This window comes from Lissotriton vulgaris, chromosome 11, assembly GCF_964263255.1.
Source record: "Lissotriton vulgaris chromosome 11, aLisVul1.2, whole genome shotgun sequence".
Lineage (NCBI taxonomy): Eukaryota > Metazoa > Chordata > Amphibia > Caudata > Salamandridae > Lissotriton > Lissotriton vulgaris.
Genome location: NC_141699.1, coordinates 151646317 through 151662597, shown reverse-complemented (window position 1 = coordinate 151662597; position 16281 = coordinate 151646317). Strand labels below are relative to the sequence as shown.

The 16281-nt window shown below is 49.9% G+C and overlaps 1 protein-coding gene across 1 annotated transcript in view; it reads right to left on the bottom strand.

Moving 5' to 3' along the window:
* Positions 1-16281, bottom strand: part of HPD (4-hydroxyphenylpyruvate dioxygenase) — a 157509-nt gene that overhangs the window by 25165 nt on the left and 116063 nt on the right. Inside the window, exon 10 of the mRNA XM_086942984.1 lies at positions 15947-16109. Within this exon, the coding sequence (XP_086799110.1) occupies positions 15947-16109 (163 nt within the window). The remainder of the gene's footprint in view (positions 1-15946; positions 16110-16281) is intronic.

Below are 16281 nucleotides of genomic sequence, written 5' to 3'. Positions count from 1 at the left end.
GCGTGATTGCTGAGACCAAGTCAGAGGCCCAACCCAATTTCTCAACCACTCCGCAAACGCACCTCCTGCTGCACTACTGGTTAGGGGATGAAGTATCCTTGGCTGCCAACTGTCTTAAAGGGCCAAGGACCCCTATTGTTTCCACCGCTTTATCCGACACAGCGAGACTGCTGAGACCACATAGGAGGCCTTCCTCCTTTCTCAACCACTCTGCAATGGGCCTCCTGGTGCACTACTGGCGGGGGATGAAGTCCCCTTGGCTGCTGAGGGTTGTTGGGGGTCAAGAACCCCTATTGTTGCCACAAGCAAGTCCCCCACAGCCAAATTATTGTCAGAGGCCCGCCACCTTACTCAACCGCTCTGCAAAGGGGCCTCCTGGCACAATACTGCCTGGGAGATGAAGTCCCCTTGGCTGTTGAGGGACGTTGGGGCCATGAACCCCTAATGTTGCCAAAAGTAAGTCCCCCACAGCGGGACTGCTGAGACCTTGGAGGCCGGCCCCCTTTCTCAACCATTCTGCAAACATGCCTCTTAGCGCACTACTGGTTGGGAGATGAACTCCCCTTGACCAGCTGAGGGTCGTTGGGGGCCAAGAAACCCTATTGTTGCCGCAAGTAACCCCCCCCCCCCCCCCCCCCCCCCCACAGCGGGATTACTGAGACCCTTTCTCTACCACTCTACAGGCATGGCTCTTGGCACAATACTAGTTGGGGGGTGAGCCTACCTTGGCTGCTGAGGGTCGTTGGGGGCCAAAAACTCCTATTGTAGCCACAAGTAAGTCCCCATTGTTGAGACTAAATCGGAGGCCAAGTCCCTTTTCTCAAACACTCTGCAAAGGGGTCTCCTAGAGCATTACTGGTTGGGGGATGAAGTCCCCTTGGCTGCTGAGGGCCCCTATTGTTGTCACAACTAAGGCCCTCACAACTTGAGTGCCGAGACCTTGTCGGAGGTCGCACCCCCTTTCTCAACCACTCTGCAGAGGGGTCTCCTGGTGCACTACTGGTTGTGGGATGAGCTCCCTTTGGCTGCTGAAGGTCATTGAGGATCAAGAACCCTATTGTTGCCACAAGTACGTCCCCCACAGTGGGATTACTGAGACCATTTCTCTACCACTCTACAAGCATGGCTCCTGGCACGCTACTAGTTGGGGGATGAACCTCCCTTGGCTGCTGAGGGTCGTTGGGGGCCAAAAACTCCTATTGTAGCCACAAGTTAGTCCCCTTTGTTGAGACTAAGTCGGAGGTCCAGGACCTCCTGGAGCATTACTGGTTGGGGCATTAAATTCCCTTGGCTGCTGGGGGCCCCTATTGTTACCAAAAGTAAGTCCCCCACAGTGGGACCGCTGAGACCTGATCGGAGGCCCCCCACCCTCTTTCGTAACCATTCTGAAAATGCGCCTCCGGGGGCACTACTGGTTAGAGGATGAAGTCTAGAGGTGAGCGCGCTGATAAATTCCACACCCGGTTGGGGGAGTTTTTGGCAAACCTTGCGTTCCAAACAGAGCAAGAGTGGCAAAACTCTGCCTTCAGAGTGGGGTTTATCGCCCATCCCTAGTTTTTCTGCTCACTTTTGACCTTTATTTTCCCTCTTTCTGCTCGTATCTGTCCTTTATTTTGCCTCTTTCTGCTCGTTTCTGACCTTTATTCTGGCTCTCGCTGCTTGTTTCTGACCCCTATTAGCCTCTTTCTGCTAATTTCTGACCTTTATTCTGCCTCTTTCTGCTCGTTTCTCACTATTATCACGCCTTTTTCTGCTTGTTTCTCACCTTTATTTTTTCCTTTTTCTGCTAGTTTTCACACCTTTATTTTGACTCTTTCTGTTCATTGCTGACCTTTATTTTTCCTCTTTCTGCTCGCTGCTGAACTTTATTCTGCCTCTTTCTACTCGTTTCTCACCTTTGTTCTGCCTCTTTTTGCTCATTACAGACCTTTATTCTGCCTCTTTCTACTCGTTGCTTACCTTTATTCAGCCTCTTGCTGCATGTTACTGACCTTTATTCTGCCAAGTACTGCTTGTTTCTCACCTCTATTCTGCCTCTTTCTGCTCGTTTCACACCTTTATTCTGCCTCTATCTGCTCGTTTTTTACCTTTGTTCTGCCTCTTTCTGCTTGTTGCTGTCTTTTATCTTGCTCTTTCTGACCTTAATTTGCCTCTTTCTGCTTGTTTCTGACCTATATTCTGCTTCTTTCCGCTCGTTTCTGATCTTTATTTTGCCTCTTTCTCATCTTGTTCCCCGGGACCGTGTGGGGGTCTCAAGGCTCCGTGGTTTCAGCCGGCTACCCGCCTTGCAGGAGCCAGCATTGCTCTCACAGACAGTGAGCTGCTAAACATGCAGCTCCCTGTCTTTCAGAGTAATTATTTTTGTTGTGTTTTCTTGTCCGATTGACACAGGGCAGAGAAACAGACGAAACTCCTCTCTCAGCAAGTGGGAGCGGTTTCCAGCTCTCCCTTGCTGAGAGCGGAGTTCATGTATGCACTGACTTGGCGGGACCACCCTAGGATATAACAGGAGCCTGACCTGGGAGGGTGGCGATCCCCAGGGTCATTATTAGCTCCAGGAGGAGAGCGAGCTCCCCTCCATTGATCTGCACGGTCCGGCCTCAGGAATGTTGTGGTCCCCAGGGCCGAGTATGACCCGGGAGCGGGGCGCACAGCTCTTTTCGCATTTTTAATAAAATATATCCGAAAAACGTGCTGTAGTAGTTTCAACATTTTCTACCAAAAGTTATGCATATAAACAATCCATTCTTAGACATGTGCAAATCCTATCCAATGAACCAGACTTCAAAGGGATTTTTCAAAATCATCCAAGATTTGCCTACACTCGAAGTAGAAATATTCAAGACATGCTCAAAAAAAGTATTCAAAACCCTAAAAAAGAAACGTACAAAGGCACAATACCATGTCTCAATTGCAACAATTGCCATGCAATTATCAAGGGCAACTCTATCAATCATCCTCGGCAAGGAAACCCTATACATCTCAAAGTAACGGCAACGTGTGACAGCATGAATTTGATATATCTTCTCAAATGCCCATGCGGCCTGGTATATGTGGGCAAAACTACCAGGAAGATCAAGACACGTGTGACAGAGCATAAAAGCAATATAAGAACCAAAAATGAAAAATCACCCATTGCTGTTCATTTCAATGAAAAAAGACATAATATCTCACAATTAAAATTTCTGGTGCTGGAAATGATTACCACCATGGAAATCAAGATGTGAACAGAAAACTCTTACAAAGAGAAAACCAATGGATTTTTAGGCTGGATTCTTTGAAACCTCATGGGCTCAATGAACGCTTGGACCTCTCGTGTTATTTATAATATACGTTAACAGTGAAACCTTTACAACCACATTGATTGCATTGATAGAAATATGAGTTATGATTATGAAACAATGTCCTTTTTATATGTTACACTTTATATTTGATGATATATTTTGATAAGAATTGTCGAGTTGCCTTGAGTTAGATGCACTAGGTATATTACACCTTTCCAACATGGCTGAACCCATTTGTTATTCAGACCTAATCCGTTTTCACTTTCTAAACCACCTGAGAGACAGGCCGTCTTCACTTTTGAAGATCACCTTGTTACATCAATGACAACGGGTTGATCCCGCGGTTGTTCACCTGGCGAGTACGATGCACGTACCTTTTCAACAGCGGTAAGTTATTTACACTGGGAGTAGAGTGGGGAGTTACAACGGGCTAGATGCATATACAAGACTTAGTTTAGAATGTGAAGTTTCAAACAACAACTCGAAGAAATTGTCTATAAGTAACTTAAAGTTTGGTTTGTGTACGACTAAGTTGACTTGTGGTTCACGGAAACGCACCATGCTCACGTTAGGGGCGACAGCGTGTTTCCAAGTTTTAGGTTTAAAGTATTTTATTGAAGCAGGGTGGGATAGGACACAGAGGGGTAAGAAACAGGTGACCCACAAGATCCGCGCTTCAGTGCGCATCATATAGCCAGTACAATCAATGCAATCATAATTCGTGAGAGGCTCCATCCAACTCGGGAGCGTAGCTTCAGCACCTGTGGGTACGGACAAACGACGGGGGGAGGGGGGGGGGGGGGGGGGGGGGGGGGGGAGGGGGGAGAGGAGGGGAGGAGTGAGGAGAGGAAAAGGGGGGGGAAACTACCCCGCTCCAAAAAACCTACCCAACCAAACTAAACCCTAAACAACCCTTTCCCGACCCACCCCCTGTACTGTGCCAGCATCTACAGTCTCCGCCACTGTGAACTCTCAATGAAACACTACTATGCAACACCGACCCCACCCATTCAGGCAGGCGGGTCCGGCGGCGGTGTCAGCCTCAACAGACGCAGATATCTAGGGCAGGTAATCTCTCGGAACTCAGAGCATAACAGGCTGTGAAAGGGCTCCCACAATTCCGCAAAGGTATCCGTATCCCCCAGGGCCACTAAGGACATCTTTTCCATTCCAAGAACGTGCCACAATCTGTGCAGCCAACCAACTACAGAAGGAAGTGTTGTAGTGCGCCAGTGTATGAGAATATTCTGCACCGCTGACCCCAGCGCAATTGCGATCTGTCTACCCCTCTTGGACCTAAGGGGATACATCAACCCATTCGGTAACCCCAACAGGACATAAGCCGGAAACCTAGGCAGTTCTATCCCGAAGCATCTGTCAACCTCGCTCAGGACCTCTTCCCAGTACGGAGCCAGCAGGGGGCATTCCCACAGAATGTGTGTCAGTGTACCAGTGTTGCCACAGTTGCGCCAGCACGTCCCTGGTATCGCCCTATCCATCTCATGCAGTTTCTCCGGAGTGCGGTACCAGTAGGTCGAAATCTTAGTAAAGGTCTCTGTAAGACCCGTGTGATAGGCCGAGTGGCGCGCGCGGTAGGAGATGTGGTCCCATTCTTTATGACTCAGCTCACGCCCAAGCTCTCGCTCCCAACGTTCCCGACCAGGGTTGTGAATGTGAAATGAGGGGGGCTGCAGCATCCTATACAGGTCCGAGATCAGTTTGGCGTCCGATGTGCGAGTAATTAACCAACGCTCATATTCCGTGATCTCCCTGTGTGCCGCGTCGCGCACTTGGGGTTGTAATGCCCAGTGGCGGACCTGCATATATCGCATGCGTTCCGTCTCAGGGAGGCCATAATCCCTTTGCAAGTCCTGGAAGGAGACAACTCCTTCGGGGGAGTACAAGTGGTACAGAGTGCAGCAGCGGGCCACCCGCCAGCGTTCATAGGCTCCCCGTACCATCCCCGGGCCGAAGTCCGGGTTGCCAATGAGCGGCGTGAAGGGAGAGGGGAAGGTAGTCAGCTCGCATCTGGCAGCCACCGAGTCCCACGTCTGGAGCGGGACCCGCGTCACCAGGGACGCGTAAAGATTGGGAGGCCGATGGGTTCTCCTCAAGAATGGGACTTCCTGCAGCGTCCGACCCGCCACCGCCTGATCTTGGAACAACCAGTGTTTATCTGATTCCCACCGGCTCCATTCCACGAGGTATCGGAGCTGGGCGGCCTGAAAATACTTCCGTAAGTCCGGTATTCCCAGCCCTCCGGACTCCGGTGAGAGCATAGCGATGCTTCTCTTGATCCTCGGCCTACGGCCCTGCCACACGAATCGTGCAATGGCGGTCTGAGTCTCCGCAAGCCACCCCGCAGGGGGGTGGAGCGGTAATGCTCTGAAGAGGTAAAGCACTTGAGGCAGAAGGGTCATCTTCACTGCGGATACCCTACCCAGTAGCGACAGCGTGCCTTTATCCCACCGGCCCAGTTCTTCCTTGATTTTAGTGCCTAGAGCTGCGTAATTGGCCTTGACCATCTCCGGGAGGGAGGGTGCCAGCAGGATCCCCAAATACGGGATCTGGTCCTTGGACCAGCTCAGAGGGTAAAGCCTCTGCAGTTCCACTCTAGTGGCAGCAGAGAGCGAGATATCTAGGGCGGCCGACTTACCCAGGTTCACCTTAAAGCCCGCCACATCAGCGAATAAGTTCAGTTCCTCCACACAGGCCGGAAGTGATCTCCGCGGGTCATCCAGTGTCAGTATGACATCATCCGCGTACAGGCTAATCGCGTGGCGAAACCCTCCCATCTGGACACCGATAATGTCAGGGTTCTGCCGAACTCTCTGGGCAAATGGCTCCATGTACAAGGCGAAGAGCAAAGGGGAGAGCGGGCACCCTTGTCTCGTGCCCCGTTCAATGGGGAAGGGTCGAGAGCTGCCGCCGTTCACCCGGACCACCGCAGATGGAAACCGGTAGCAGTTAAAGATCAGGTGACGAAACTTCTCCCCTATCCCAAATTTGCTCAGAACTTTCTCAAGGTAGGGCCAGTGCACCCTGTCAAAGGCCTTCTCCGCGTCAATGGACAGGAGCATCCTCTCTCCAGGGACCCTAGAGGCCTTCTCGAGAATGTGCGTCACCCTCTTTGTATTATCCACCGTTTGCCTACCGGGCACGAAGCCTGCTTGGTCCGCGTCAACCATGCCAGGGAGATGCAACGCCAGGCGTGCCGCCAAGATACTGGTGAACACCTTCAAGTCGGTGTTCAGCAGCGAAATGGGACGGTAGGACCCACAAGCGGTCCTGTCCTTGCCCGGCTTAGGGATCACTGAGACCGTGGCCTGAAGAAATTCGGATGGGATGGCCCCCGGTTCTGCGAAGGAGTTAAAAAGGCGAGTCAACAGAGGCGCCAGCTCCTGACAGAAGGTTTTGTAAAACAGCGGGATAAAGCCATCCGGGCCCGGAGCCTTGCCCAGTTTGAGCCGGGATATCGCCGTGACCACCTCCTCAATGCGTATGTCACGCTCCAGATACTGAGCCTGATCCTGAGTCAGCGACGGAAGCGGAACCGAGTCCAGGTAGTCCCCCTCAGCCTGGGCCGAAGGGGGCTCCCCGGAGTAGAGGTCCGCATAAAAGCCGCGGAAGACGTCTGCTATGTGGTCATCTGTCGTGACTCTGCCTCCGGCCGGGTCTAGCAATTCCTTCACTCGGTGCTGCTGGTGCTGCACCCTGAGTTTGTTAGCCAGGAGCCGCCCACATCGATCGCCTCCCGTGTAATATTTGTGCTTCAGGCGGAGCACTGCGTACTCCGCCCGATCCGTGTCTAGGGCTGCCAGGAGCTTCCGCGCCGCCTTCAGCTGCCTCCACACCCTGGGGGCCCCTGTCCTGTGATGAACCTGTTCCAGCTCCTTCACCTGCTGGGTGAGCTCATCCCTCTTAAGTTGCCGGTCCCTATTCTCGGCAGCGGAAATCGCGATGAATTCACCTCGGAGCACTGCCTTCAGGGCCGCCCACTGTGTTGCACGGGAGGTGTCCCCATTATCGTTCACGGTCTGAAAAGCCAAAATGGCCGCCCTGATCTGCTCCACTACCGACCGCCTATGCAAAAGCGTATCTCGGAGCCTCCAGACCCCCCTCGGCCGAGCCGCCGGCGGAAGAGTGAAAGTGCCCTCAACCGGGGCGTGGTCAGAAAGAGAAAGGACCCCCATATCTGCATTCGAAGCCAAAAGAAGCAGCGGGCCCGACACTAAAAGGTGGTCTAAGCGCGCATAGGACCTATGGGCGTGTGAAAAATAAGAATACGCGCGGGTGGCGGGGTGGAGGTCTCGCCACAAGTCATGCAGATCCAGCTCCGCAAGTCGAGTTCGAATCGAGCCCGAGAGCTCACCCAACTGCTGGCGCCGCTGCACAGACCTATCCAGCGCTGCATCAAAAACCAGATTCAAATCACCCCCCAACACTATGTGCCTATCAGATGTGAATGCAACGTCGTCCAAGGCCCTGTGTAAGAATTGGTCCTGATGATCATTGGGGCAATAAACGGAGCCTACAGTCAGTGCTAAGCCCCCCACCTTGATTCTATATGCCAGGAGTCTTCCTTTCTGCTCCGCCACCTTGCTCACAACCTCACCCCTGAACCTTCTAGAAAACAAAATGGCCACCCCTGCCGTCTTGGAGGTACTAGAGGAAAATAGCTGAGTGGGAAACCTGGGGGTTCTCATCCGTGTGCAGTCCTTAGCCAGCAAGTGGGTCTCCTGCAACAGGCAGATGTCCGCCTGTGAGTTTTCCAACAGGGACAACACTGCCCGCCGCTTAACCGGATTATTCAGTCCCTTCACATTGAGAGTAAGCACCTTAAGAGCCATCTAAGAGAGAGGTCCGGAAGCACATATCAGTAGGCGAAGCCTGGTCAGCAAACGCAGAAGGCCACTTTCGAGACCTCAAAACAGAGCAACGTTGAATCAACCATTGGCACAGTACAGTCCCCGGACCCCAACCTCCCACAACCAAAACCCCCCCCCCCACCCCCACCCCAACAAAACCGCGCCACCCCTCGCAACTGGCCCCCCCTCTAGGTCCCAAAAACGAAACAACTACCCAACCGCCCCGACCCCTTCCCCCGCTTCTCGAACTTTTCACAAGAAACATTGTCCCAGTCCGGCCCAAACGGGCAAGGCCGTGGAAAGTCAACCTAGTGGACGTCCAGCCACCACCTTTCGCACTCGCCCTTCCTCCCTCGCCACCCCCCGAAACCCCGCACCTGCAATAAGAATATGCTAAAGTAGACTCCCCCCGGAGTGAGTTCAGGCCGTCAAGGCCACTTCGCCATTCGTCGCCACTCTGGAGGCCTCCTGGATGGCAGCCGCCATTTCAGCCCGGATTGCAGGCGAGCCCGGGCGCTCCGTCGGGGGAGAGGCCCCCCCCTCAGCTCGTTGCCAGCCGTTACGATTGCTGCGCCTCCGTCGCGGGGCCGGGGTATCCGTGTCCGTTGCAGTAAGGCCCAGCACATCGCAAACATCCTGAAGGGACCGAAGTTGATGTAAGACCCCGTTCCACCTGAAGATCAGGCGGAAGGGGTGCCCCCAGGAGTACTGCGTTTCATGCTCCCGAAGGAAGTCCGTAGCGATCTTGAAGGACTTCCTTTTCTGCAACGTGACCGTAGATAAGTCCTGAAACAGTGTCACAGGGTGGTCTCGGAACCGAAAAGGCTGCTGCCCTCGTGCCTCACGGAGGATCCGCTCCTTCAGAGGAAAGTTCGGGAGGAATGCCAAAATGTCCGGGGCGGGCGCCGTAGCCCTGCGGGGGCGACCCACCCGGTGCGCCCGGTCAATGCGAATCCGAAAGTCCTCCGGCTCTCCCAGGATCGCTCGGAAGAGGGCCACCAGATATGCCGTCACGTCTTCCCCCTCTTCACCAGACGGCACTCCGCGGACCCGAATGTTGTTCCGCCTGGACCGATTTTCAAGGTCCTCGGCATGGGCCTGTAGCTCGATCTGTTGCTCCCGGAGCCGTATGACCTCCTGCTGCAGATGGGTGATCTCCTCATCCCTGGAGTGGCCCGCTTCCTCCACCGTGTTCACCCGGTCCCCCAGGGAGTCCATCTCTCTCCTCACTTCGCGGACTTCCCCGGCCACTTCGTTCTTGAGTGCTTGGAAGTCTTCCCTCAGGGAGCTAAACAGGGACTCGAGAAAGGACCTCGTCACCGGGGGCTCTCCACCTTCCGCCCCCCTGGCTGGAGCCGGAGAGGTCGCAGCCGGCTGAGCACCTCCGCTGCGTAGGGCGCCTCGTCCCAGCATCTCCGGCAAGGTCCGGTCGCCTCTTCGCTGTCCCCTGGCATTCGACATCGTTGAGCGAGAACAAACACTGAGACTCGCTGAATAGCAGAGAAAGCGGCTATATGCCAGCCGGGAGTGTCCGTAGCGAGCGAGGGGATGAGCCGCCCGGCCGAGTCCCCACAAAATGGCCGCTCGGCAGTGTCTTGGGGACAACGCCCAAAATGGAGACCCTTTGTCCTTCTCCGACCCAAAAACCAGAAATCCGGTCAGGGGGCCAAGTCACAATGCCACAGCTACCGGGGTCCGCTGCGCCAGGGAGAGGGTAACCTCGAAAGACTCGGTCCCCAGATCCGCACAGATAACCAGCCGAGGCGACCCCCACCGGCAGGCCTCGCCGAGCCGCGGGCTGGCGTAGCAAGGGGGCACCGACTCCGCCACCGCTCTGCGTCTCCGCTCCGCTCCGTTCCGTACAGCTACTGCTGGACAGCTCCAAGCCTCGTGCGGAGCCGTCGCCGAATCCAACTCCACCAGCCCTTGCACCACCGCGGACTTCACACCTCAGGGGCCGATCACCCCGTCGCGCTCCGAGGGTCGGGAGACGCGCGGCTTCCAGCTCCCAATCGGGTCATGCAGCGGGGTCCGATCTGGGCTACACCGGCCAAAATCTCGTCCCCGACGGCGCTAACCAGGCTCAGCGGGCTCTCCACACATCCACCGCAAGCACCAGGCTCGGTGGCCGCTTGATCCGGGGGGGAATCAGCGGTTCCAAGCGGTGCAGAAATTCAGGGGTCCGGGAGCCCTCGGCAAGTGCGACCGCTCAGCCCGCCATCTTGGCCACGCCCCCCGTTTCCAAGTTTTAGTGAGAACTGTTGAATTGATTTCGAGTAGAATTCATTTTAGTATCAATCATTTTAGTTTCAATCATGTGGAATAATGTACTGCATATGTGTGTGCTATTTGAATATAGGTTTGTTATAGAAAAGAGAGATTGATGGACCCTCATTTATATGTATTATTTATACAGATTCCCCTGATGAAGTACCTATCAGAGGTACGAAATGCATTGGGAAAAGCCTTATTTATCCACACGGATCTATGGATTTATGGATGTATAACTATGACATGCTTCAATATGTGAATTTCAACATTTGAAAAATGAAAATAAATCTAAGGATGATGCAATAAGAACAAATGTATTATTTATTGGTTATATATGATCTAAAAACTATACAGATCGCAGCGTCGATCCAAAGCAGCAGCGCCCAGAGGGTCGTTCCTAAACTCAAGCGTTGGCAGCCAATCAGATCTAATCATGAGATCTGTGCTTAGAATCTGCCCAGATATCCTGATATCCTTATTTGGTTTCCCTTAAATCTCTCAACAACTACTGAACATATATACACGGGATAACTGAAAGCTTGACCTTCGAACCAAAATCTACCTTCTTGCCAAATTTGGTGTAATTCTGTCCAGCGGTTCGGGCTGTAGTCGTGTTGAAAGCTCCTATGGGAATTAACATGGGAAATCGTAATTTTTCAACCCCCCCCCCTTCCTTTCGGCCCTAAGTCAAAAAATGCTTTTTCCATACAAAAATGGTAACTACCTACTGGCGACTGCCAGTAAATAATATTGTCTAGCATTTCTGATAATCCCTTTTCTGCTGCTTTAACTATTGAGTTACAATGAAACAAGGGAACCCACTAGGTAATCAAGGACCAGGGGTATTAGTTTTATCAGGCAACAAGGGTCCTTGACTAAACACAATAAAGAGAACAATGAATTATAGACAACAATCTGTACTATAATAAGGAAGGTGTGTCCAGCCGGACACTGATTTAGTTATTTGCAAGAAGTGAACAGATAAGGTGAACATTTATACAGTGGGACACAGTCCTGTATCCAATACATATAGCACAAACAGAACAATACCAGGGAATTTAAAAGAGCGGGGTATTTGCAGGTAATTACATAATAACGAGACGCTAGTAACAATTGATACATTGGCCTAGCTGTACTCATGTAGTCAAAACTCTTGTGTAACCCAATGGAAAACTGATGTGTCACTACATATACTGTCTACGGCGTTTCGATCCTATTAAAAATGAAGGATCATCATCAGGACTAGAATTGCATTGCCTGAGTAGGGAGCCTGTTGGGAAGTTGATGGGGGAAAAAACAAAAACACAACAATAGTTTAAAAACCTGGGGCCTGCATGGCATCGTTTAGGTGGATTTTCAAACCATGCTTAAGGTGAAAAAACCTTGCAGACGTGCGTGTGTGTGTGGACAGTGTCAGTCATACCAATTGCAGATTGACATTTGTGACATAATGGAGTGATAGGGAGCACAGTATGAGAAGAGTGCAGCTGCGTCGCAGTGGGGAGTAACAAGGGAGCGTGCCTGGGCGGGAGATTGCATGTGAGGCCTTGTCATACTTTCGGAGAACAGTAGCAGATTCTACTGTCCCGTAGAATAAGGTAGGCTAGGTGGGGTCCGAGGGTTCTGTGAATTCCAGGGGAGTCAGAGTGGACAGGGTGGTACTATATCTGAAGGAATTAAGGCGATGAAAAGAAGGAGTGAGGGAAGGGAAGGAGTAGGAGGGAGCAAGGAATAAGCCTTTACCTTGAAGGAATAATTAACCTGAAAGAGGAGCTTCGGGGTGAAGCAGTCAACCGGATTGATAGCCGTGACCTGGGAGTCTGGGGGAGAAGGGTGGGCGATATTAGTAATACGTGCAACGGAAGCGGCAAGGGGGGATTATTAGGCTAACTAAGCGAGACTTACCAATGTCCAGGGGGAGGTACACAGAAAGGTTGGTGCCTTGGTGGACGCGAGGGGTTACGGCGAGGAGTCCCGTCACGAGGGTATCCAGGGATGGGATAAGATCTAAGGGGAGAGGTGAATGGTAAGGGAGGGCTGCCTGAGTGGGCAGGACTCGCAGCGAGACTCTAGGGGAAGGCCTGTATCTTACCTGGTGTTCCAATTGGGATATCTCAGATCCGCTGGCGGGCTTGATGGCTCCTGTCAGGGGAATGAGCCAGGGCGGCTCAGATTAAATGCACTCAATAGGGTACCACCATCTTGGGTGAGGCGGAAGTGTGCAAGTCACATGTGTGTGACTATGGCGTCGGACATCTTAAGGGTGGCAAGGGGCCGATCGTCAAGCCCGGGGACGGCGATTGGGTGGTCAGCATGGTAGTTGATGCCAAGGCATTGGCCCAAGGTGCAGGGGATGAGGAGGAATGAGCATGGGCGACCTCGGGTAAGCGGCTGGGGGAGGCGGAGGCCATGTACAGTGAGGGAGGGGACAGGGACCAGGAGTGGTTAGGAATAGTGAAAGTACCACGATGGAAGGAAAGCACCACACCATGACGACAGTGGAAATTACCGTGAATTTAGGTGACAATTCAATTATGCAAACTCTATTGTACATAGTATCAAGGGACAGAGAGAGAAACTCTGTTTATTTAGACCGTAGTATTTAAACAATGAGATCGAAAGTAGAGCTGCGAACATCAATAAACAAACAAAACTGTACACAATTTTAAAAATTATAAAATCGTTAAAAAAGAATTTAAAACACATGCTATACATAATAAAATTGGAGATTATTACATTTAAAATAGACTATTTTGATATGTTGCTCATTACAGTACTATCTGATGTCTTATGGGCTTGCAATTCCTCATACTTTAATTTTTAGCTTCCTGAGCTAAGCGATTTATCTCTTTCAGGTAGTTACCAAGAGCAATTGCTATTTCCAGATTTTCCATTCCTATCAACAAGTTTGTTGCTTGTACACGTTGTCTTATGCCATGTTATCAAGGGACAGACTTGCCAATCAATGTTACTATGGGTATTAGTGCAGGAACCGGAAGTGGAGGGGGGAGAGAGAGAGAGAAAAAGCCCACGAAATAACACAGTGAATATGTACAATTAAAACCAATATGCACATTAGCGTTGGACAGAAATTAAGGTCAATGATTCTATAAGAGAGACGTCCAGTCCTCATTTCTGTTGAGACCACCACTTATACTGTCCATTAGTATAATCATTTTGAGTTCTTCCTTGTTCAGAAGGAGGGCCATGTCTCCTCCACGTGGTGGTAATTTCAGTGCTTTCAAAACAGTCCATTTAATGTCATTCTCATTATGGTTTTCCTGTGTGAAATGATCAACCAACGGAGCGTTGGGGGTCTTACAACGGACCGGCTGCGATGCTGTTCGATCCTTGTTTTGATTTTCTGTTTGATCTGGCCAATATATACTTTAGGACAAGGGCATTGGATAAGATAGATTACATCACTGGTGTTACACTTTGTGAATGATTTACAGTTTATTTGTACATTATTGAAATTGAAGGATTTACCTTCCATGGTGTAATCACAAACGTTACATGAGCCACATTTGGCATGCCCTATAAGTGGTGTTTGGTTCCAGTGTGCATCAATTGTTTTCCGCTGAGGTGGGCCAGGGGCGGCTCTAGGCTCATGGTGGCCCTGAGCAGGGAGCGTAGGTGGGGGGCCCCGAAAGAGTGGGTCCGGGTGGGGCGGAGCCCCCCGGGGCTTAGAAGGGGGGGGTCAGGGTGTTAGGAAGTGGAATAGAGCCGGAGGTCACCAAATCCCTGCCTGGGCCGTTACACAAATATGTATCCATCCTCAGAGGATTATTATATTAAGGATCTATATTGGCGTGGAGGCCCCTGGGGTTTGGTGGCTCTGTGCACTTCCTAGCCCACTTGGGTGGGCTAGGAAGTGCTGCTCTCACTAAATGATCTTTGAGGTTGGAACTTTTACGAAAGGCGAAAACAGGTCGATCAATTTGCAAGATGCTAACATTCAGTAGGGACCAATGTCTCAGTAAGCATTTACGCAAAGCATTAGAAGCTGGTGAGAAGGTGGTAACGCAGGCAATCTTAGTAGTGTGCTCTTTTTGTTTAGGACAAAGAAGACCCTCTCTGGGGAAGTACCATGCTCTTTTACCAGTCCTGCGTACTAGTCTATTGAGGCATGTGTGAAACTTGCAGTATTGTCTCTAATCCTTGAATAAAAGGTGGATATGTTGCTATCACTCACAGACCCAAATACGAAATCCTGCTTTAGCAATAATGGTAATACTGTAGTTAATTTGTCGAAATTTGCATACAAGACATTTTTAGAATTTGTCCAATGAAGTGGACCAACCACTCCTTAAAGTGATGGATATAAATAATCAATCATCTTTTTAACAGTCATTATGCAGGTGCAACATTTCCTGAGAAAACAGCAATTATTTGTGACTCATACTGTATGTCAGCCATTTTATTATCACAAATAGTTCCGCAATTTCTGATTTTGGTGAAACTTTCAATTTGCAAACATTTTGATTCGTTTGTTTTGCACTTGTCATGTACAGTTATCTATTTACTTAGGAGTGATGTCCATAAAGGGCTTAAAAAACAAGTTATTCCTTAAGTAAACAATACATTTTTTACAACTTCCCAGGTGTATTTCACAAGAGAATTTCCTGTGAATCCATCTTGCATCTCTCTTTATGAGATAACTTTTAAACTACAATATATTAATGAGTATTGTGATAAAATCTTGAATTAACCATGTATTATTTGGCTATGTAAGGGGAGAAAGAAGACAATTCAAATTCTTGTACCAAGACTAAACTACAGGGAAGTTTCTTTTGGTTAAGGTCCTTTGATTATCACTTACATTGTAAGATTTAAGGATATTAATCAAATTCTATTCCAGCCTTTGCTACTTCAAACAATAGCAATGCAAACATAGCTTTTATTGCTCTTGTTGATGTTTGCAATCATCCAATGCCTCACGATTGTAAAAGCAGTTGAGGTCATTTTGGAGACAGAATACAGTTTATTTTTTTCCTCATTCTTAAGTCAGTGTCTATTATCATAAAGTTCCCTGAATATTTCTAGTATCAATTTTTCAAATGTTCTTAGCATATGTGTTTACAATGATAAGCATGAGGATATAAAGTGAGTTAAACTGACTCTTCTAGGTTTTTAAGAAAGAAATGAAGCCAAGTTTTAGATCCAGGTCTCCCCATTTACAAGGTCAGTAAGCTGGTCACTGGCTCACATCTCTTTTGAGCCACATTAAACCTTAAGTTTTAATTCACTTGACAGAACAATTATTCTGGAAAATAACATGTGAAATCTTGTCATTTACGACTAAACATTAAAGCCGAATGATGGCCGGATCCTCAATATTAGAGTAATACAAAAGTATAGGACGCTGGCCAACCGATGGCCAGATACTCAATGTGAGATAAATCTGAGAGGTACAGGACATTTGCTCTGGAGTGGCAGTAGCACAGGTGGCAAGGTGAACCATACAAACATTGTAGGTATAGAACCTTGGCTCTAGATTGAGTGCTATATTTCAATGGATACCTGGATCTGGGATTTCCTCTTTCCAATGGCTGGCTCGTTGATTGGCATTCTGATGGTCTCTTCGAAATTGGCCACCACAATCGAGCGGAGGGCACTGAACTCCGTATGCATCTGCTTGTCATCTACAGACCAGAAGCGGTGGAACAATAGGTTCTTCTGGTACCTGAAAAAACACAAAATATAGAATTATCCTTAGAACGGGGGAAAGTCTAGTTATTTTCTGCTCAATTGTCCATTTTAAATATTCTTTTAGCAGTAAGATGTATTATCATATTTAATTCCTACTCTGTGCAGCTCTGAGTCTACCACTGGAGAAGTGGGAAGAGCACTAAAGA